At 40.6% G+C, this 23,321-nt stretch overlaps 1 protein-coding gene across 2 annotated transcripts in view; it reads right to left on the bottom strand.

Moving 5' to 3' along the window:
* The window catches only part of fam184b (family with sequence similarity 184 member B), a 31,655-nt gene extending 8,955 nt beyond the window's left edge, over positions 1-22,700 (bottom strand). For both annotated transcript variants that reach the window (XM_086082690.1, XM_086082691.1), the window contains exons 1-11: positions 22,088-22,700; positions 13,321-13,509; positions 11,021-11,662; positions 8,578-8,713; positions 6,949-7,097; positions 5,479-6,024; positions 4,049-4,156; positions 3,396-3,694; positions 2,740-2,884; positions 1,523-1,642; positions 120-252 (exon numbers count right to left, since the gene is read on the bottom strand). In XM_086082690.1, coding sequence (XP_085938816.1) covers positions 120-252; positions 1,523-1,642; positions 2,740-2,884; positions 3,396-3,694; positions 4,049-4,156; positions 5,479-6,024; positions 6,949-7,097; positions 8,578-8,713; positions 11,021-11,662; positions 13,321-13,509; positions 22,088-22,237 — 2,617 coding nt within the window. In that variant the 5' untranslated portion in view covers positions 22,238-22,700. The remainder of the gene's footprint in view (positions 1-119; positions 253-1,522; positions 1,643-2,739; positions 2,885-3,395; positions 3,695-4,048; positions 4,157-5,478; positions 6,025-6,948; positions 7,098-8,577; positions 8,714-11,020; positions 11,663-13,320; positions 13,510-22,087) is intronic.
* Positions 22,701-23,321: the final 621 nt, after the last annotated feature.

The raw sequence follows: 23,321 nt of genomic DNA, 5'->3' as shown, positions 1-23,321 counted from the left end.
AATGTATCCATGGCAATAAGAACTTGGCTGTTGAATACATAATGTCAAATCGCTGCGTGCGTATGCGTGGCCATTCATCCGAGCCAATGCACGTTGGTGTGCGAATGCGCACGTGTTACCTAATTCCAGGTGGTGCATGGTCTGGAGTCGGTTCCTCTCAGACAGAACATCTTCTTTGGCTTGTCTCTCCAACGCTTGCAGCTGCACGGCGTGGCTGCGCCTCTCCTCGGCGAAGCACTGGCTTTGCGGCTCCTCCAACACACAAGAATCTTTTTCACGACCGATGCGAGCTTTCAGGTGACGGGGGCGTGTGCTAACAGTGCCGCTATTTAAGTTGACGTCCAAAAAAAAGAGCAGCGACTCCAAATCACCGTGTGGCGGTTGTGACAGAGTCAGGTATGCGGTGGGAAGTCAAGGTTATTGGAGTTCATTAACGAAAACTGACATAATGACTAACACTAACACTGGAAAAGCATTTTCGGGAACAAAGTAAAAATACAAATGCTTTTAAGAAAATGAAAACTAACTGAAACTACATCTTATGTAAATTCAATACAAATTCTCTCTCTCTCTCTCTCTCTCTCAAAATTTATTAATTAATTAATTATTATTATTATTTTTTTTTTTTTAAACATCAAAAAGAAATCAACACTAACAATAATGAAAACTCCTAAACTATTATGACCCTGTGGGAAATTATCAAATTTCATTTAATTTGTACAACCAAATTATTTGTTTGGTTTGTTCTTTAAAATAAAAATAAAATCTTTATTCTGGTATCAATGCCACCGACATATAGTGTCGTTTTTGTTGCCATTTATACAACAGACTTTATGTTCAATTAAACAGATCGTTTTTGAAGTTTAACATTAGCAAATTCTCAGATTTTTTTTTTGGGGGGGTCCTCTGTTATTCTCTTACAAAAAAAAACACACGTTTGCTTTTTTGTGCTCAGACAAAAGCAATAAAAGTTGTCTTTGGCGCCATCTGGTGGCATCTAGGCACCAAGGAACTGGTGTAGTGAGTTGAGGAGCTTCAATTAAGCCCCACCAACAAATCCACCGACTCTACTCGCTTTTTCTGGTACCTCCTCCTTTGCGGTTCTAAAAAAAAAAAGATCTCAGTTCCAAAGCGTGACGTAATTATTTTGGAGGCAAATGATTGGTTCGAGACGTGTCGTCATCAATGTGCAGCTGCGCAAACCACCACCCCGGGAAAGCAGCTGCCATTAACGATGAAAGAAAGAACAACAATGGCCTCCAAACAGAGGAGGCGCAAACCTTTTTAACATTATTGAATGCAGTCTGAGTCTTCTGGTTGCTGCAATATTCATTCTCTACTTTTTGGTGTAGAGTAGGGAAAATACCATCGGTGGAAACGAGGCTTTAATCTTTTCTCTTTGATGCCATCTTGTGGCACATACAGGCAACCACAGTACAGTATATACTTTGTGTAACATTTTTGTTTGGTGATGTGGTGTGAGATTGGAAACTCTGGACGCTTATGTGACGTGTGCAAGTACCTGCAGCAGCTCCCTCAGCTTCTTGTTAATCTCCTTGGTCTCCAGGACCTCCTTCCTGAGCTTGTCAAACTCAACGTTGCCATGGGGATCGTCTTCAGGTACTCCCTTCTTTGTCTCCGTCTGTGTGGCGAGAAAAATAAGGATATCAGGAATGAGACACGAGGACTTGATGTCTCCAGGAAATTAACTCATTCACTGCCATTGGCGGCTATAGACGTCAAAAATTCATTAGAACTATTTCTATTAGTTAAAAAAAAAATTCCACTTTTGTTAACAAGAGTATGAAAACCTAGAGAAAAAATATTGTACATTAAGAACAGATATCAAATTTGTGATTAATCATGAAGTGAAGTCATGCGATTAATTATGATTAACTTTTTTTTTTAATATTTTCTTTAAAAATAAAAGATAAAAGAAAAAAGATTATTAAACATTAGGGGGATTAGGCGATTAAAATTTTCTTTAAAAAAAGAAAAGAAAAAAATATTAAAAAACGAGGGGCGTCAGGCGATTACAATTTGTAATTGTAGTTAGTTTTATTATTTAAAAAATAAAATAAAATATTTTTTAATTTTTTTGTATCTTTTTAAATTGGGGGCGTCATGCAATAAAACATTTTTTTAACTGTAATTAATTGCATGACTTCACTAGTACATTTTTGTAAAGAAAAGATTAAAAAAGAAAATAAAAAATTATTAAACATTAGGGGCGTCAGGCGATTTTTTTTTAAATTGTAATTAATTGCATGACCTCAGGAGTTAACTCATGATTAATCACAAATTTGATATCTGTTATAAATGTACAATAAAAAAAATTCTAGGTTTTCATTCTCTCGTTAACACAAGTGGAAAAAAATGTTAAGCTAATAGAAATAGTTAAATGAATTTATGGCAGTGAATGAGTTAAAAAATAGAAAATATGCAGTATGTCTCTGATCTTCAGTGTTGCCAACAAATAAAGGATGTTGCTAAGGGTGGGTCTGTTTGTAAGTAGAAATTGCTAAATGATGTTGCCATTGTGTGATTGTCATCGCAAAATGACGTAAAACACTATGTAGATTATACAGTGACCAGCTCAGAAAAATAAAATTTGAAAAGTGTACATTTAGATTACTTTGTAGTCATTGCAGGAGTCAATCTATGGGCTCCGAATGAGGCCAAAGGCAAAAATCACATTGGCTGCAGTGGCGTTCGGGGACATCCGTGAAGTGGGCTCACCTGCAGCTCATCGAGCTGACTCTGCAGCTCGGCGATCTGTGTTTGCAACTCCTGCTCCTGGTTCTGCCACCTCTGCTCGCTCTCGGCCACGGCGGCATTCATCTCGATCCGGAACTCCGCCCTGAGGCGATCCTCGCACTCGGCCCTGGAGGAGCACGGCAACACAGGTGCGTCAGTGCAAAGTAGACAGGAAATACTTGCTAACTGACAGCCAAGTGGAACTTTTGCGTCGTAGAGGAATTACAACCACTTGCCACTCCATTCGGCTCAACTTTATTTTTGGAGCGGTCACAAAGCACTGTACATATTACCACAAAACTAAATAAATAATACATGAGGTTCGTAGTCTGATTTATTTATTTTTTTCTATCCAGTTGACCTTTTCACAGTAATTACACAAAATGTAACGAGAAGGTGTTCTTTATTATCCTCCTTTGTTCATTACTGCAGTGTCCCATTGTTTTATTGGGCTATAATAATAACAATAATCACATCCAGAATCAAATATAAAGAGATATAATCACCAAAAGGAGACACTGATGATTAAAATGTAAAATTAATACTCATTTGTTGCATTTTATGCTTTCTTTATACCCTCTGTATTTATTTCAACTATGATGATGGCAGCCAAAGCAGGCCTGGTTTTGTTCCGCTACCTGATACGTTCCTCAGCGTTGCGTTGGCTCTGTTCTAAAAGGTTCCTCTCCGCGTTCAGCCGACTCTGTTCCAAAATCTTCTCCTCTAGCCGGTGCTTGTCTGCTTTGAGGGAAGCGATGTCTCTCTGTTGTCTTTCCCGCTGCTTCTCCGCCTCGTCCCGCATGCGCGTCAGGCGGTTCTGGGTCTGCTGCAGGTCCTCCTGCAGGCGGGAGTACTGCGGTCCGCACGGGGACGATGTCTCTGGCGCTACTTTGTCCTTCTCTTCTTGATGATGCACGGCCGTCTTCAAACGAAAGATCTGAACAGACGTGTGGCTGCTGGATGAGTCAGTTATTTGTTGGGTGCTACATTCCAGACCGGCGCACAATTGGGGAAAATTTGCAATTTGGGGAGGTCTGATTAAAAAAACTAAAAAAAAATTGGGGGGGGGGGGTGTAGTAATGGAAATAGACTAAATCTGTCCACCATCCTAAATCTTAGTTTCCATTGAGAATTGATGTGACTATACGGATGCATTCCCCAAAATGTGTCTCCAGTGCCGAATCGTAAAATTTCAGTGCCGAATTTTGTAGTTCCATTCTGATAGTAGTAGTAATAATAATAATAATAATAATAATAATAATAATAATAATAATAATAATGCGCACTTTACCTCATTGTCTGCATCTTTAAGTTTAATCTCATTTTCTTGTCTCTCCCTCTCCAGCCTGTCCAGAAGCTCCCCATTTCTTCTCCTCTCCTCTTCTAGATGTGCACATACCTTGAAAAAACATCAGAGAAAAATATATTTTGTTAAAGAATGAAAAAGATGACATGCTACTTGAAGCTTTTGGCCTATTTCTAAATGTAAAAATAACAATAATAGAAGAAAAACTAAACAAATACAAAATAAATAATAGAAGAAAATAAAAAGAAAATTGAATTACTTTTTTTTTTTTTTGATTTGTATCTTTCACCATACCTTGTATTGTGGCATTGTGGCAGACTTGTTAATGTAGTTTTTACTTTTCATACATTTTGAAAAAAGTTCCATTTATTGTTATTTTTATTATTAACATTATTATTATTATTTCTGCATGTTCTATTAATTTATCTAATTAAATAATTTGTTTACTGGTTAATTATAAATAACAAAAACATAAAAAACTATTTTACATAAATTTTTATTTGCTTATTAAATAATTGTCTAATTAATTATACTCCAGTTAATTATAAACAATATAAAATAAGAAATGGCATTTTTTAATCAAAATATATATATTTTTAAACATATTTGACTTACAAATCTTTTTTTAAATTTCTTGGTTTGTTTGTTCATTTATTTTTACCTCTACGTTTTAAACGTTAAGATAACACAAAAAGTAAAACTACCCACTCTAGATTCTTTTAGAGCATTGATGATAGAAGATTGCAATAAATCAGTCAATTTCAGAATGTAAAAAGAAAGAAAGAAAGTAAAAAGGTTTCATTTCAGTGAAACGATAAATACAATTTTACTTTCAGTCAAAATTTGGCCAGGGTATAAATATTTTTTTTGGGGGGGCCTGATTTAGTAAGTTTCCAAATAGTCGTTGCTCAATGGCTGCTGAGCTGTATGTACACTGTGCAATGAAGCTGGGTGCTAGATTGTGTGCTGCTGTCAGGAACAGGTTTAAAAGTACGGCGTATTTAAAAAGTGTTGTTAACGATTTAGGTAGTTCCGACGTTTTTCACCATGGAAAATTTGGGAGAGCACTGCAAGCACACAATGAAGTTGGAAGGGATGGAATAGGAAGTGTTAGTGGAAGACAAACAATTACTATGTTAAAGAACCCGTCATTTGGGGGAAGCCAGAAACCTCATAAAAGCAATGTTTTATTTGATTTAACTTGCCCTGAGTCACGGGAATTGGATATATTATATTATATTATGTCACAGGCGATATGGCATGACTCCTTCTTGTGATTGCCTGTAAGTCAGCCCTTGAATGATTTCAGATTGCATCGCTATATGCTGCTTTTCCCCCCTTCTTCAGCTATATTGCTCAATCTTTTTGTAAATCAGTCCCATTGTGTCATGTGACAAAAAAAGAAGAAGTCTGACCTCCTGGTTGGTCTTCTTCTCCGAGTTAAGAGCTTCTTGGACGCCGTGTAGTTCAGCCGCATGTCTCCGCATCACCTCCTCAATGGCCTTGCGCACCTGCTCCTTCAGCCGCCTCCTGTCCTCCTCCGCCTTCTCCACCAGCCTTCTTTTCTCCTCCTCCAGCTTCTGCTGCAGACCCGCCCTCTGCGCCTCCACCTGCTCGAAGCGCTTGTCCAACTGAGCGCGGACGCGGACCCTCTCCACGTCCAGCTCCTTGCGCAGGCGCTCCACCTCCTCCTCCTTTTCCCTCCTCACGTGCTCCCTGACTCCCTCGGCCTCCTTCCGCATGGCCTCCTTCTCCTCATCTCGCTCCCGCCGCAGTCGGTTTCGCTCTTTCTCCAGATGGCTCTTTTCTTGCTCTCTTTCCCTCTGTAGGCTCTCTCGCTCCTTGTCCATCTCCCTCTGCAGTTTGTCCCGCTCTTCATCTGCATGTTTTTGGATGCGACGCAGCTCTTCTGTCTGAGCCCTCACCATCTCGGAACGCAGACTGGACAGGGCCTCCGCGTGCTGAAATACATCAGTCAGACTCTTCATTAGGTACGCCTGCATAAACTTTCCAATACAATAATTCAGAAATACAAAGTAACAACAAGAGAGCCGAGCATTTTTTTTTTCAATGATTTTTTAATTTTTTTTAAACATAGGTATTCTTCCAATAATGTTTCCATTAAGTTTAGATGAAAATCCACTTTTGTTGTTCAATTTAAAACGGTTAATCTACTATGCTTTATAGTAATTGAATCAAATCCAATTTGAATTAACCTTGCTTTGTGAAGACAGTCAGAAACTACAGGATAAAATAAAATTAAATTTAACATGTTCACATTAATGCTTATTTGTCTCTTGGATGTCAACTCATTCACTCCCAGCCATTTTCACTGAAAAAAAACCCTTCGCTCCCGCCTGTTTTACGGCTGTTTTCAGGGGAAAAAGTATATTGGTATCTGTTTCCGTTTTGCAGCAATTAGCATGAGAATATAGCTAAGTTTCATCACTATTCCCAAAACTGTTGAAAACACTGGGGAAAAGTGCTTGTGGCAACATGGCCCTGGTTGATCTCTTATACTCTGCTGCCACCTGCTGGCCATGTTTTGTATTAACTACCATTGCTTTAAGCGACCTCTTCAGGTCAGAAGCTGCATCAAAGCCTTCTGCATGCTCTAACATAAAAAAAATGTTTGGGTCTGAATGATTTGCATTTTTTTGTGCTTAGGTCTTAGTTGTAGAAGATTGTGAAGAAGAATGAAAGTTTACCTCACTTTCGCTATTAAGACAGTGAGTACATTATCACCAGCACTGTCCAGAATTATATTGCCGGTTCAGCCTTTATAAGATTTCCCAGTTGCTTCAAATGTTCCCACCCATACAATGAATTCATGTTAAGCGCTACAGAAAATGAACAAAACAGACATTCTGCAGGATGCGTGTTACCTGGCGGATCTGGCGTGCATGGTCGTTATTCCTGCCGCTCGTCTGAAGCTCCAACTCTCTGTTTCTGCTCTGCAGACGACTCAGCTGGCTCTTCAGGTCCTCCACGTCAGCGCACGCACACACCTTGCAGCCCACATTCAGCAGCTCTTCTAAAGCCCACACAGAATAATACACACATTACAAACATCACTGAAAATTGCCATTCCAAAAGACTGGGTAGAAGTCAGGTTAGCCAATAAAAGGCAGCAGGACACTTGACAAAGCATACTTGTACCATTTTGGCCCCTGGAAAATGTTGAACCTTGCCTTGGAGTCTAATAACCAGTCATTCCGGATACATACGTGAATGAATGAATTCCTACTATACTCGTTTCCCTGTTTTTCTCAATGGACCCACAAGCCAGGTGCTCCTCAGGGCTCAATCCTTGGCCCACTGAAACAATCTCAATAAGAGCATAAAAACAGGAGATTTTGTATCTTTACGTTTTTGTTGTGGAAGTTTTGTTCATCCTTATTAACTATTCAGAACCTTCACACTCAGTAAAAAAGTGGATCTTATTTTGTAGAGGTACAATAGTTTGTGATTGAGGTGGTAGCCTACCTATAAATCAATGCTTTTTGTACACTTCACTTATACCCTTTTTTGGCCCGTGAAAATGTTTAAACCTTGCCTATTTTTCTCAGTGTACCAACATATCAGGTGTTCCTCAAGGCTCAATCCTTCGCCCACTGATAGAATCTCAATATGGGCACGTTTGGACAAGGATGAATGAAAGTACGAGGTTGTGTTTTTTTTCCCTTTCTTTGTGTTTTTGTTGGACTTCTTGTTCACAGAGTTGAGAAACACTGTATAATATTTATACTGGCCGAGTATCACTAGTATGCTCTTACACGCTCTAAAAACAGTTGGGTCAAAAAAGTAACCCAAATTGGACTGACCCAACTTTTTCAGTTATTAGTTAGTTTAAATCCCTGGCACAACTGACCCTGCATTTGTTTGGACAAATCTAATAATGACAACAAAAATAGCTCAGACTTTGGTTTAAGAGCTGATACTTCAGCATTTGCCATTGTTTTTCTTGATAATAACCAAAATCACTTACAAATTCCTACAGTAATAGCTAACGTATGTCATTGTACTGCCAAAAACAGTGCTTTTAGGCAGTTCAGGTTTTATTGTCTGTCTGTTTAGTCACCTTACAGGACCTTTAGTCTCCACAGCTCTCATTAATTGTCTAGTTCAAAGGTTATCAAGCTCATCATCTTAAGATGTGGGCTTGATCTGGTCCCTGTAAGTGCTCCTTAAGTCTTTCACAAAAATATTGAACTATGCAATGGCCTTTCCCCAACTTCATCCTCTGCTCCTTTCTGACAATCAATTGGAGAGACACATCCCTGCATGTCTTCAAGACATTAATGCTTGGATGTCAGCGAACGGCCTTAAGCTTAAGCTTGACAAATGGAGCTTCTCTTTCCGCTACAAACGTCATCACCCCCTTAGCGCCGCAGTGTTGGAATAAGCCTGGCGCTTATGTCACAGTCAATACATCAAATTTGCTCGGTTTCTTAAGGACAAGTGCCAAATGAACAAATGTAAATGTAGCATGTGATGGAAGTCTCATTAACTACCTGCTCGCGTCTGCAGTTCATCCTCTTGCAGCAGTAGCCTCTCTTTGGCCACAGCCAGCTCCTCCTCTGCCCGTTTGGCCGTGCTCTCGGCCTCCGACACGCGCTTACCATCCAGTTCCAGCTCTTCCTCCAGGTTCTAGGAATGGACAGAGGAGTGGAGAGGAGAGGAGAGGAGAAAGTTTGACAAATATAATGCAGATGCAGTGAAACGGCTAAAAAGCAAGCAAGTAAACATTTCTAGCTATGTAGCCCAGCTGCAGACTTTAATGGTCCCCTTTACGGGATTATGTCAGCTGTGTGCCTCGTTTCGGCGGGGGGTCCAAATACTGCAACGATACCATTTTTCGCAAACTACTCATTAGGACGGAGCTGACAGCGGAAGCAGCACTCAGCGAGCACAGCCTGTGGTTAGACGAGCAAGTTCTCCCGTCTCCATCAACCGGGGAAACTCGAGCGACGGTCATTAGCTGGCAACATCAGAGACGCTAGGCTGCGGCATAAACATCAACTTGTTACTGTTACAGCGGCTGTGACACTCTAGACTATGAAATATAGTTACAATTTGGCAAGATATATTAGGAATCAAGACATCATCGCAATAAGTCCGAGAACACGCTCATAATAAACGGTCGTGTGGGATTTCTCAGTGAGCAAATCAAGCGTTCCTTTCTACTTAATCCGTTCTGACTATAGTAAAAAAAAAAACGTGCATTGAGATCATATTCAACAAAAGCGCTCCAGTGGGATGCAAGCTCATTTTTGCACAATTTGCACAAAACCACACTTTTAACAAGGTTTCCATCAGGTAGTTTGTTTTGTTTTCAATGTCACAGCCAAGTGGTCGATTCCTCTATTTTGGTAGTCATTAGCCGAGCTCTGATGTGTCCATCAGTGTAATTGGTGTAAAGGGCAATGGGAGCAATGGCAAATAGGCTATCGGTATATGGAATATTTTTTAGAATTGATTATTTGATCAATTGTTCCACCGATTACAGTAATTTCTGGACTATAAGCCGCTACTTTTTCCACTTTCATTCGACCCTGCAGCTAATACAAAGGTGCGGCTTATCCATCAGTTCACACTATAAAGGAAGTGCAAGAGCGTCCGGCAAAGCAAAGCAAACCAAGTGAGCCCAAATACAGTTGGAGAGACAGAACGGGAGCGAGACAATTTGCGACCTCATTATGGAAAAGAAAGTAACACAAACCAACGATGCGGTAACATTAGAAAACTTGCGGTTTACAGTCGGGTGCGACTTGTATGTGCAACAAACTCAAGTATTCCCCAAATTTAGCTAGTGCGGCTTATAGTCAGGTGCGCCTTAAAGTCCAGAAATTATAATCAATCAATTGTTCCAACAATTAATCAAATAATTGGATACAATTTTATTTTTGCATGAAAGTGTAATTCAACCATTTTTCCCGATTAAAGTTCATTATCCAATTATTGTTGTTTAGTTCAAATTAGTCAAATACTAAATAATACAAAATACTATTTGGTATTGTATGTATAGTGACTTTAAAATAATGAAATAAAATAATAATAATAATAAAAAAAACATTCAACTTCAATCAAGAAATATCACATGAGACAGATTGATATTATACTCACCAACTTTTTCGTAACGGATTCAGTTACTGGTGCGGACATTGTTTCTCAAGTAAAAGCAGAAGTTTGCAAATGTCTTATTTTGATTGAACACAAAAGATAATCAGTCTACTTTCAGAGAATATGCATTGTTGAAAGGTTGAAATCAGAGGATTTGGACCATTTTAAGTTAAATAATGACTAAACGATGACTCGATTATTAAAATAGTTGTCCAATAATGTGATACATGAATTAAGTGATTAATGTTGACCCCTCTAGAACTAAGGGTTGTTTGGAACGCAAGCTATGATTAAAATGCTTTTTTTAATGCATTATTTGTCATCAATTAATCGTAATTAACACGATAAAATCCCATCCCTAATATACACAGACGTTCACTGTCTCTTTTATAACAAGAAAGAAAGACAAATCGGCCTGCATTTTGAGATTGTATCATTAAAAATGGGATTTTCCAACATTACACACTGGCAGGATACGTACTGTATGTAATCTATCACAGTGGTTCTCAACCTCGGTCCTTGAAGACCCTAATCCAGCCCGTTTCCCATGTCTCCCTCAGCTAACACAGGTGATTGAAATGAACAGTTAATCGAGCCAGCTTTGGAGGAGCCTGATAAGGATCCTCACCTGTGTTGGCTGAAGGAGACATGGAGAACAGGCTGGATAGGGGTCCCCGAGGACCAGGGTTGAGAACCACTCATCTATCAAAGTCGTCATTAGCACATACAGCGTTGTAAAGATAATCACATTTCCTCAATTTTTCACCATTCGTACTGGATCCGCTAAAGTTTTGTCCGCTGACGTTATATGAACAAGAAGTGACGGGCTTGCACCTGAATGCGCTCCTGCAGTTTGACGGTGCTCCGTTTGCTCTCCGCCTGCCTCTCCAAATGGCTCTCCAGCTCGGCCTCGGCCCTTTTCACTCGTTCTCTTAAAGCGCTGTGCATTCCTTTCTTCTCCTCCTCCTCTTTCTCCCCCCACCTGCGCTGCTCCTCCCGCCATTCGGCCTCCATCTTCGTCCTCATTTCTTCCTTCTCCTCTCCAAGCCGGTTGATCTTTTGCTCCCATTGCTCTTTTTCCGCATCCGCTGCTCGCCTCCTCTCCTCCTCTCTTTGATCCCTTTCCTCCTTCATCGTGTTCACCTCCTCCAAAAGCCCTTTCATTCTCTCGGACTCCTCCTCTGTCTCTTTGCCGTCATCTTCACCTTTGCCCTCGGTGCCTTTCTTCTCGTCCTCATCAGCGCTCTGCCTCAGCTGGCGTTCGGTGCTCAGGTCTCGGACCATCTCCTCGGCCTCTTCCAGCTGTTTGCTCAATCGCAGGTTTTCCTCCTGAGCGGCGCTGATCTGGGACTTGGCCTCTCGAAGCTCCTCCTCTGCCGCCTGGAGCCTCTCCTCAAAATCTCGTCTCAGTTCGGCTTCGGTTTCGCGCTCCCTCTCCTCCGACTGCATGCGGAAGAACTGAAAGTCGGCTTGTACCTGGAGGCAAAGGTGGCAGGATGTCACACACGGTACAATCTAATGAGCTGCAAAGGTTCTGCCTTTACAAAAGTAGGAATTAGGAAAGTGAACGATCTTTGAGATTTTGTCAACTGTCGATTAATCATGTTTGAGTGCACTGTTTGGGCAGGTACTGTTGAAACAAGACACTGGCATTGAAGCAGGAGTTAAAAACACTTAAATGCTACTTTTACATAACATATACAATAATACAGTGCTTAACAAATGTATTAGACCACCACCGGTTTCGCTAATTACTGAAATATTTGTTTACGCTGCTGTCAAGTAATGACACCAGTATGTAGAACCTGATTAACTGAAATTCAATTCACTATCTATTAATATTCAAATTAGAGGTAATTGATAACAAAATTAAATGGTGATTCTTTTTGATCAAGGGTTTTATATTTTATTAAAAATTTTATTATTTTAATTTTATTTTATTTTACTTCAGGGACCTACAATTGCCCAAATCCTCAAAATTCCAACCTCTCAACAGTAAATATTGTCGGATTTCTTTACTTCTCTATGAGAGCATTGCAAACATCTGCTTTAAATTTAGAAAAGCAATGATCAATATTTTAGCCAACTTTGTGACATAATACCAACCAAACCAGTAAATAAATCATGAGAAAAAAAATCATTAGAATTTTTTTTTAGTGCATTATTTTGCACTGTCAAATTGAAAAAAAGCCTGTTTTTTGTAAATAGACAGAAATTAAAACACTTTTTTTTCCTAATCTGATTCATCGATTAACAGACTAAATAATCGAAAGATTAATCAATTATTAAATAATCATTACTTGCTGCCCTAATTCAAATTTTGTTTTGAAGTAAAGTATTATTAAAGTAAATTTTTATTATTATTATTATTATTATTATAGGTCAAAATGTAGTATTTATTTGCATTTCTGGCCAGACGAAATTATGGTCGATGTTATGCTTGATGCATTTCTGACTTCAAGAGAAGCCGAGCGAGTTGGCTCAAATTTCGGTATTAAAAAGTTAGTAATCTTGTAAAAGTAATCTTGAACAGGATTAATTTAATGAATTATTAATTATATAATTCATTAATGCTGCAATAAATCCTTTCATGATGCTGGCGGGTCTCTTGTTTTTAAGACTGGGTGTTTGTTAAGCAATTGGTTTTCATTTATGACCATGCATTTCTAGATAACATTGTAATGGCAGATTTTTTGGGGATAAAAGGTATTAGCGCTTATTAGACCGTGCATGAGTAGCTAATGAAGAGCGTGTTTATCCCACATATTTTGAGCCACAATTTGCATGTGAAAAAAAGGGCCTACAACGACTTTCACCAAAACCTGAAGCTCATGCTAGAATAATGCAGTTATATATGATTAATGTGTATGTTTTATTGAGGCACATTATGCAAATTGCACATGACGAATGGGCTAAGTACCATGCGGTTTGCACCGCTTTGATTACAGTGGGGCTTGCTGGATGCGAGTTTCATTTGCAGCTCTCATGCCAGCGCATTCATTTTACAGAAAAACAGCATGGCCTTGAAAGGAGGTTGGCTCATTATTATGGGATAAGGTTGGCGAGGTCATTACACACACCCGGGCTCAAGGACACACACACACACACACACACACACATACGCGTGCGCGTACCTGCGCTCCGACCCTCTGCTGCTCATCCAGAGACTCCTGCAGCTGGAGGAGTCGTGTCCTCAGCACCTCCCCCTCCCCCTCTTGACACGTCTCCATCAGGATGCGGTGCAGCTCCTTGTCATGGGCGTGGTTCAAGGCCTGCAGGGCCGCCTCCTGCTCCTCGTTCTTCATGTTGAGGGAATAAATCACCTGGAGGGGATCAACAACACACTGATTAAAGTTGGTGGTGATTTGGCTTTTAAGGAAGTGAATGCATCTGTTGATATAATGTAATTCAGTTAGTTCACTACGGTCATAATGTCAGGGTTTCCCCCAGTGTCTTATAAACATGGCGGCCTGCCAGGATATTGTTGCCCACACCACCAGGTTTAGCAAATTTTCTGGCGGAATGCCCATCATATGTTACAGAGACAAGTTGAGACACAGAATTTTCCTCATGTAAAAAAATTGCAATTGTGTGCAGCAAAAGTGACCCAAAGTTGGCTCTGAAGTCTTTTACATATTGGAACGTGATCATTAACATGCTTTATGTGCAAAATACTTAGGGCACTGAGTATTAATATTTTAATGGCCTAACTGTCGCGTGTGTGGAGGTTGAGCACACAAATGCAGGATGTCAAAGAAAAAGGGATTTATTTCCAAAAGAAAAACCAAAAGAAAAACAAGGAACTTTGAACACTAACAAAAGACCAAAAGCAGATACAAAGTAACAAACCAAAACACACTAGGCAAACTAGGGCAAGGACAGGGCGCCTGACAAACTCTGAAACGCAAACGATTGATCCAAGACAATGACACACACCTGGACATGACACAAGGGGCAGAGGGTGTTGATTGGAAGACACAAGTGGACTGGTATGAAGACAACACGGACACATGACAACTGCGACCTAACCAAACAAAACACAGATCAAAATGTGAAAGGGCTACACAAAAATGTGGAAAATGTCACGTGAGGTACGGAATTAGGACCCAAACCCAGAAAAGGGAGGTGGGAAACAGTCTTTATATACATATATATATATATATAATTCAATTTATATGCAATTCTATATGACAGAATAAATATCTATACTGTATAACAAAACAAGGGTTATGAGACAAAATAAAAGTGACCATTACAGAACCATAGCAACTGTATAGCAACTGACAACATCATCACAAGGAACAGTGACAGCATAGAAACTGACAACTTCATCATCACAAGAAACATAGCACTGCATCGCAACTGACAACCTTATCAAATGGCACACAGCAAGAGCATAGCAACTGACATAATCATCACAAGGGATATAGAAACTGCACAGCAACTGACAACATCATCCTCACAAGTTACATAGCCACTGGATAGCACCTGACAACTTCATCATCATAAGGGACATGGCAACAGCATGGTAACTGACAACTTTCTCAAAAGGGACATAGCAACTGCATAGCTAGTGACATAATCACAAGGCACATAGGACCTGCATAGCAACTGACAACATCATAAGGGAAACAACGACACCATAGCAACTGACAACTTCATCATCACAAAGCCATAGGTGTTAAACTCAAAGCACAGGAGCCAGATTTATTTTGTGTATGTGATAATATTAGGCAATTATACATTTATATAGTTTCAAAGTTCATAATGCCCTTCCGAATAAAAACATGACTACGATAAGCCCGCAAAAAATAATAATTGTTTGATGCCCCTGTTTTAAGCAAAAAAACAACTGAGAGTCACTTTTAAAATTGTATAAGCATTAGTGGGAATGGTGCACAAGCATGAGCATAATAACGTCCATCTCACTCTTCCCCATATAGACTGTGACTAACTGATGAAATATGGCCTGCTTCTTATTCACTTTACCGCTGAGCCCACAGTGTCTCACTTACACACTCTCAGAGGTGAGTGTGCACGGGAGTGTGCAGAGGGGGGACACACGGGCTCATGTTTTACGCAGACGCCGCTCTGTCTGCGGCACACAGCAGGACATTCCCCCCCATGTGTGTCAATATGTGCGTGTGTGTGTGTCAGTCCACCTTCAATGCACTGTGCATTGCTTTTCGCCTGTGATATCAATGACAGATGTGACATGTGGCAAAGCTCCCCGTCTCACGTTCCTGTCAGCCTAACACTTATATCCAATCATGTCACGGTGCAAGAACTTTGGCTCACGCGCTGCGAGTTGGACCGAGAGGCATGAAAGGGGCTGTATCGAGGGCAGGCTCCGAGGGAAGAGGGGGAATCACGCTGTGCTTGGATGTCCTCCTCGGCCTCACTTTTTTTCCTTTTTCTTTTTTTGAAAATGAGCGCAATGAGCTGAGAGAAAAGGCTGGAATGAGGACAATTTAGCAGCACAGCGCAGCACACCAGAACATTAAATCCCATATGCTCCTCCCATAATGTTACAGCAACTTCCATATTTTATTTAGGAATATTTGGTTCACTGGGCAGCACTTTGTGAGTGGCTGAAGTGGTAGCATTGTTGACTCACAGGAACATAGTAACTTGTATAAAACTTGCCAAATAAAGAGTGTCTAATACAGCTAAAACATCATCATCATCGTCACATTATCATCACAAGGGATATAGTGACAGCAGAAGCATAATACATCCAAAACACAATGACCCACTGACCTGCATGAGCATAATAACTGCATAACCATTAAAGGGGAAGTCAACCCCTCCCCCATTTTGGGGGGACAATAATATGTTCTATGCAGCCCCACTAGTCTAAATATTGTTTTCTGGTTGATATTGTGTTAGTTTAATATGAGTTAAGCAGCAAAATCCAGCCATTTTTATCCATCTCAGCGGGCGGCCATTTTGCCACTTGCTGTCGACTGAAGATGACATCAATGTTGCTCGGGTCATCATCATCATGGCAAACATGGTTTAGTTGCGCTTAAACAGTCTAAATATGATATTCTGGTTAATATTGCGTTAGTGGAATACGAGTCAAGCAGCAAAATTCAGCCAATTTTTTCCATCTCAGGGGGCGGCCATTTTGCCACTTGCTGTCGACTGAAGATGATAACACAGTTGATCAGGTCTCAGGTAGCAACCAATCGAATTGGTTGATGCTGAGTCCTGAGCAACATTGACGTCATCTTCAGTCCACAGCAAGTGGCAAAATGGCCGCCCCCTGAGACGGATAAAAATGGCTAGATTTTGCTTCATATTCCACAAATGTAATATTATAACCAGAATGTCATGTTTAGACTAGTGAGGTCACATATAACATTATTGTCAAGAAATGTTTGCGGTTGACTTCCACTTTGAACACCAACATCATAATAACACAATGGCCCCATGGCCCAACCCAAAAGACAGTGACCTATGACCCAATCATAATTGTCTGCTTTCCATCCTACTGTAGTCAGCTGGAATTGTCTCGACTCAATATGCTGTATGTTTTATACGTGACTAGACTGCTATTAACATGCAACATGCATGACATCATATTTGCCAACATTTTGGACACTTGGTTTGAGATAAAACCGAAAAAGCTCCAACTGCCATTGCGGATTACCATGAGAAGGCTGACTGAGAATCTACACAGACAAGTGCAATCAATTTTGTTTTTCCACTTGGCAGTTCCAGTTTAGCTCTGCTCTGCTTTTCTCTAGTTGGGGTGGACTGTTTTCCAATTCAACAAACCCTCGCTGCATTGAAAAATAGTAGGTCACCTCTACCTACTTGTAGGAGGTGAATTTTATCTGAAAGGAAACTGAGGGTAACAAGAAAACACTGCACTGGTGTTGGATGGCCAAGGCCAGCAAGACCTTCTCTGGTGGCCTAAACACTAATCAGAAGCTGTGACCAACATTTACAATCTAAATTCCAATATTTGTTCCATGAAATTGTATTTAGTTCCAACAGTCTCTTCTCTTTATTTTAAAGTATTTGTCTTTGCTGCGCTACGTCCAGTACGGGTATGTGAATACTGGATTTGTATTTATTTTTGGTCCAATCAGATTTCAGCCTCCATGTGCTGAGACGTCAATCAGACCTCAAACTGATGCTCAAAGGTCCAGCGAGCTGGATCACGATAACGTCAGCATTTTTGCGTTCTCTTATTGGTTGCTCACAGTGTCGCGCGGTGGCAGCTGAATAGCAAAAACTGGAGAACAACAAAGGAAGTGAAAGTCTACAGGCTTCCTTTAGTAATAGGAAAACAAAAATAGTAGGCTTCATCGATGTCAGTTTTGCATAAGCGCAACAAAAACAAGGAGGCGCCACCCTGCGCATTGTTACACAGCAAGCCAATTTTCATCTAGCAAAACACATCTGTAGTAATATGCTAATGCTAATGCAATAGCAACGTCATAATCACAATGATTATTTGTATGAAAACCTCGAGGTCAAAAATATAAAACGACTGTCGTAAGCACCAAGTAATGGAGCACAAACAGGAAACCTCTATGAACATGGTTTAAAATGATGAAAACTAGGAAGCTAAAACAAATTTTTTGGATGCGCAAGAGGTTAGCAAGTAGCGGTTAGCCAGCCATTTTATGTACTTGTGTAGCCTCACAGGGCAGTAGTGGCTGTATTTACTGACATCAACTTTATAGTCAGCAACTCAGCAAAGCATTTAATTAAAATTCTGTGCATAGTATCAAGCAGCGCAGCTGAGTGAAAAGCTGTTGCAAAAAAAAAAAAAGAGAGGAGGTTAGACAGAAAGATGCACTCTCTCGCTTGCATCAGCTCGCCTCCCACACGCACTCGCACGTACACACCTCCACTCACATGAGTGTGCGGCTGGATTACAAAGCAGGACCCACTTTGACAGTGCAAGCTGGATAAGAACAGCACATCACGTAGACAAAATTAGATCTGCCAATCAAAATGTTGCTGTGAACACACACCCCACAAGAATGTGCTTCTATTTTGATGTCGAGTAATGGTGTAAAATTGTGACTTTAAATCATTGTGTGCGCGCGCTTGCACAAGAAAAGACTTCCTGTGAACATCCACAACAGCTGCCCCGGCGCACTCAATTTGCACTTTCTTCCCATTGGCTTGTTGCGGCACGTAAACACACTCTTGGTTTATCTTTAGCAGCATCCATTCAACCAGGGCACACACCGGAGCAGGCAGAGGATGAAGAGGAGGGGGGGGTGGGGGGGGGTTGTGTGAATCTGTGATTGGCCGAGAAGACGTGAAGAGGTACTTTAAGTACAAGTTATTAAATATATAGGGTTACTAGTGCTGACCCCATTTCCTGTTGCAATCCACTTACAACCCCATAAATTAATACTTTAGGTCAGATGTCAAGGGGTTGGATTACAGTAGACCCCTTGCATCCCTTTGACTCTTGATTCCGCAGTTTAACAAGACTTGTGGGACAATACGGATTGGGGAAGGCCCTTTTTCAGTTTAAAGCACACAAAGCACGGTCCAGGTATGGAAGACCTGACTAAAGCTGAGCATCCCTCAAACACGTAACATCCAACCATCCAGTTAATTTGGCCATGTGTCCTCATACTTTTGTCCACAGAAACAAGACGGAGCAGATAGGCATGACCACGGGTCTGCAACCGGCGGCTCTGGAGCCACATGTGGCTCTTTAGTCCCTTCTCCTGTGGATCTCTAAAACAAATTTAGAATTTTTTAAGAAATTAATTTTTACCTTTTGGATAAAATATTCTTTAAATGAATTCATGATGAATTCATTAAATATTTTTTTTTATTAAATATTCCACAAAAAAAAAATCACTCCACATTTTTAAATTGTCAGAAAGAGAGACAAATGGTAGATGAAAAAGTAAAAAACTAAAACTAAATGTCCAAAAAGTGATCATAAAATTTGTGTTGTCCTGATATTGTTTTTTGGCCCCCTATTCCGATACCCAGTTTTACAGTATCGGCCGATGCCAATACCGTACCGATACCTAGGGTTTTTTTTCATCATGAAAAAGCTGCCCTGCCATTGGTTCAGAGCATTCAAGGGCCAATAGGATATCTTGGCTTGGAATGCAGTGAACACGTCACACATCAGTGAATGTCGAGCACAAGCAAGAAACAAGATGCTGCATCCAAAGTCCTATATTAGCATCGGAGATAATGGTATCAGCATGTTACTTGTTAGTGCTTACAATGCCACTGTTTTAATGCAGTATCAGGGCCTCTGCCGATACTGGTATCGGTATCGGAACAACACTACATAAAACTATCAAAAAGGAAGAGGAAATGCACAAATGTACCATAAAATGTCCACAAAATTGCCCAAAAAAAAGCAAACAAAAATGCAATATAACATAAAAAAATGGAAAGAGGCAAAAAAAAAAAAAGACCATAATATAAAACATTATATATTAAGGTCTATTATATAAAATTGACCAAAATGTCAGAAATTTGACAAAAAGGCAGAAGTCTAAAAATGTATGAAGAATGAAAAATTACAAATAAATAAATAAATAAAACGTGTTGTTGGTGCAGCCCCAATGAGCTCTTGGGCCCTCAGTACGTTTGACTAACACTAACACACCGTTTCCTTCATCACAATGTTCAAATGTTTTGCATCTCCACATTATTTATTTATTTATTTGGCCTAAAATGGCTCTTTCGACAGGAACATTTGCTGACCCATGGTCTGACTCTTGATAAACGTCAAACATCCTTAACAAGTCCAGACACAAGAGCTGACCCGTCCTTTGTGTCACCTCCATGCATATACCATGCGCGCACACACACACACACACACACACACACACACACACACACACACACACACACACACACACACACACACACACACACACATCGGACATCTTTGCAAACACAAGCCGCATACGGTATGTTACTAAAGAGCACATGCTCCTTGACAACCCCCCGCTCCCCCCTCCCCCAACAGGCGGAGGTGAATCAACGAGGGAGGACGGCGACTGCATCGTCATCAGTAATCGTCACCGCTCATCTAACAGTGGGTCATGCCCTGCTTGTCTAAGCACTATTGTGAAGAGCTCACGCGCGGGGGTCCCTGTGCAGCACTGAGAAGCCTAGAAAGATATGTAACACGGGAATACTGCTGCGAGAAGCACTTTGGGTTCATTTATATGCACACACTGCATGTGTTGCTGCTAATAAATGGCTGAAAGTTATAATAAGACGATGATTAACACACTCAATACTTTATGAGTTGCACCAGCTAAAGAGAGTCAAGGTAAGATGTATGTAAGATTTGGACTTTTAGAGAAGGTAATCTATACAGTTCCTATAGTGCTTTCTCATTAATCACTGCCATTGACAGCCATAGACGTCCAAAATTCATTTGAACTATATCTATTAGTTTAATTTTTTTTGTTAACAAGAGTATGAAAACCTAGAAACATTTTTTTATTGTACATTTAAACAGATATCAAATTTGTAATTAATTGTGTTAACTAGTGAAGTCATGCGATTAATTATGATTTTAAAAAAATAATCGCCTGACGACCCTAATTTAATAATCTTCTCTTAATTTTTTTTTATGTGAAAAAAAATTACTTTTAAAAAAAGAAGAAAAGATTATTAAAAATTAGGAGCGTCAGGCGATTAATATTTTTCGTAATTAATGGCATGACTTCACTAGTTAACTCACGATTAATCATAAATTTTATATCTGTTCTAAATGTACAATATTTTTTCTAGGTTTTCATACTCAACAAAAAAAATACTTTAAAAAAGTTAATTTAAAAAAAACAACTAATAGAAATAGTTCTAATGAATTTTGGACGTCTATAGCCGTCAATGGCAGTGAATGAGTTAAGTGAGCTAGAGGCTATTCTTGATGATTTTGTGCTTTGGTGTGCTCAGTAGTTACCTTTTGACTGTTGTGATGGTACGTCGCGTGATTTCTTGGTTGTTGTAATCCCTTCATAGTAACTATGTCGAGCAAAAAAAGAAGGTGGTCGGACGAATATGTGCAATATGAATTCACATGTAGATTGTGGTGTTCCACAGGGTTCTATTTTGGGGCCTCTGCAGTTTTCATTGTATCTGCTGCTCCTGGATTCCATTTTAAGAAAACGGCTCTATAAATATAGAGTTGAGTGATGGGAGTCGGCGTCCTAGAGCACTTCCTTAAGGTGCATGGGTGCATACTTTGTGAATTCAAAGTGAAGAGAGCCAGATTCAATCAAAAGGCTACTCGTGCAGGGTTCACCAATTCCGGTCCTCGAGGTCCGGAGCCCTGCAGGTTTGAGATGTTTCCGCCAACTAGCACACCTGAGTCATATAATCAGCTCATCAGCATGCCTGATAGTGATCCTGATCTTTAGATTCAGGTGTGTTGGTAGGCGGAAACATCTAAAACATGCATGTTTTAGGGAAAGAAGGAAGACGAAAACATGCAAAAAAAACGAGAGCCAAATTAACCCAAAACCCCAACACTGTGAAGAAAATGTGCTACAATACACTGTGCTACCACAAAAGGTTTACAATTTGCCCAATCTGAGACAAATATCAAATCAAAGATGAACTTGGGGGTGGGCTGTCACGCATTGAGAGTAGTATGTAAATCAATTGTAATTCAATAGAGCTTTCCTTTAATTGCAAGTGTATCAGCTTTCAATCATCTCGAATTGTTGGCGCTCTTATTCTAATCTCTCATTAATTTCCATGTAACGTGGTGTCATTTACACTGCATGTAATTTCTTTGCACGTTTTAATTACGTTTTTTGTTTTTTTTGTTAAACGCACACGAAAGACACGACGGTGACAGCTGCACCTCAAGTGTAGATGTTCCAGAGAAGCGGCGCTGCTTTCAGGTTCGTCCGGTCACGTTCCACCTACCTTGGTGAGCTGAGCGATCTTCTTGCACATTTTGTTGTGCATCTGGAAGTCGCACTGCTCCTGCTCGACGTTCTGGAACTCTGCCGCATTCCCGTTCACGACAGAGCCCGGCCCGGGGGTCTGTATAGCTTTCCCGGGGCCCGAAGCCATTATGACAGCCGCCTTCCCTCCTGGGAACAACTTCCAAGCCCGGAGGATAATCACAAATGATCCCGCCGCCAGTCAAACGCAGAACCCCACCTAAATCGTGTCAACTTTTCACTCGTGCATGTCATTCCTTCGTCGGTAGGCCCCCTCCCGTGAACGGCAGCCGGTGGGATTGTGTGGAAAACATTTGGGAGTAGATCGGCGGGGTTCTCCGCGTGGAGCGTTCCGGTTGCGGCCCCCGACTCCGGCTCCGGTCGTCCTCCTACCGGCGATCGCGGAGGTCACACGCTGGAAGTCCATCGGGGACGCGCTCGCTGCGAGCGAGCCTTGCCTGGGTGCCAGCAGATATTTGTTACTCTCGGCAGCGGGAGGATGGAGGCACTGGACGCCAACCACCTGTCTCTCCGAGCGGAGGGGCGGAGAGGGGCGTGCGTAACCCGCCGAACATGAGCGGAGGCACAGGCAGGCGGAGGTTTACTGCTGCAGTGCAGCCCCGCCCCTACCGCCGCCGCTGCTGTATCACTGTCCATCACCGAAGGGTGGGGGCACTCCATCAGTAAGCACTACTGTATTTACGACTACAAATCATTGTTATTTCAGGTGTGCTTTGACAAGAATAGTCTAGATATGTTTTCATTTAAAATGTTAACGAATTAGTCAAAGGCAGTCATATGACATTTAATCAGCTGGAGCAGTTCCAAATAAATATCTAATAACATGCCAAAAAACATGTCAAGACTCACTGGAGATATTATTTCATATACATACCTGCTTGCTGTAATAAGATGTAGGAAAAAAGTGTTTTTTAAATTCAGGGCCCATACCGATTATTAGTAGTCAAGGAGCCGATATTCATTCTCACTAAAAGGGTAAATGCTGGCATCAAAATAAATAAATATAAAAATACAAACTCCAGCTCTTACATTTTTTGAAAATGTAAGCATTTGTTTATTGAACAACTTTAAGGGTTTGCAAAATATTGGAGTAAAAAAACCCCTATGTTTTAAAAATCTAACAAAAAGTTCAGGGATCTCCCAGGGGCAGTAGCATGTCTTCAAAAGTTAAATAAAACTTAAGTAAATAGCTC

This window comes from Leptonotus elevatus, chromosome 8 (assembly GCF_054856555.1).
Source record: "Leptonotus elevatus isolate MCC_2025b chromosome 8, RoL_Lele_1.0, whole genome shotgun sequence".
NCBI classification, from domain to species: Eukaryota; Metazoa; Chordata; class Actinopteri; order Syngnathiformes; family Syngnathidae; genus Leptonotus; species Leptonotus elevatus.
The sequence above is the reverse complement of the archived record's forward strand: the minus strand, read 5'-3'. Positions and strand labels throughout refer to the sequence as shown.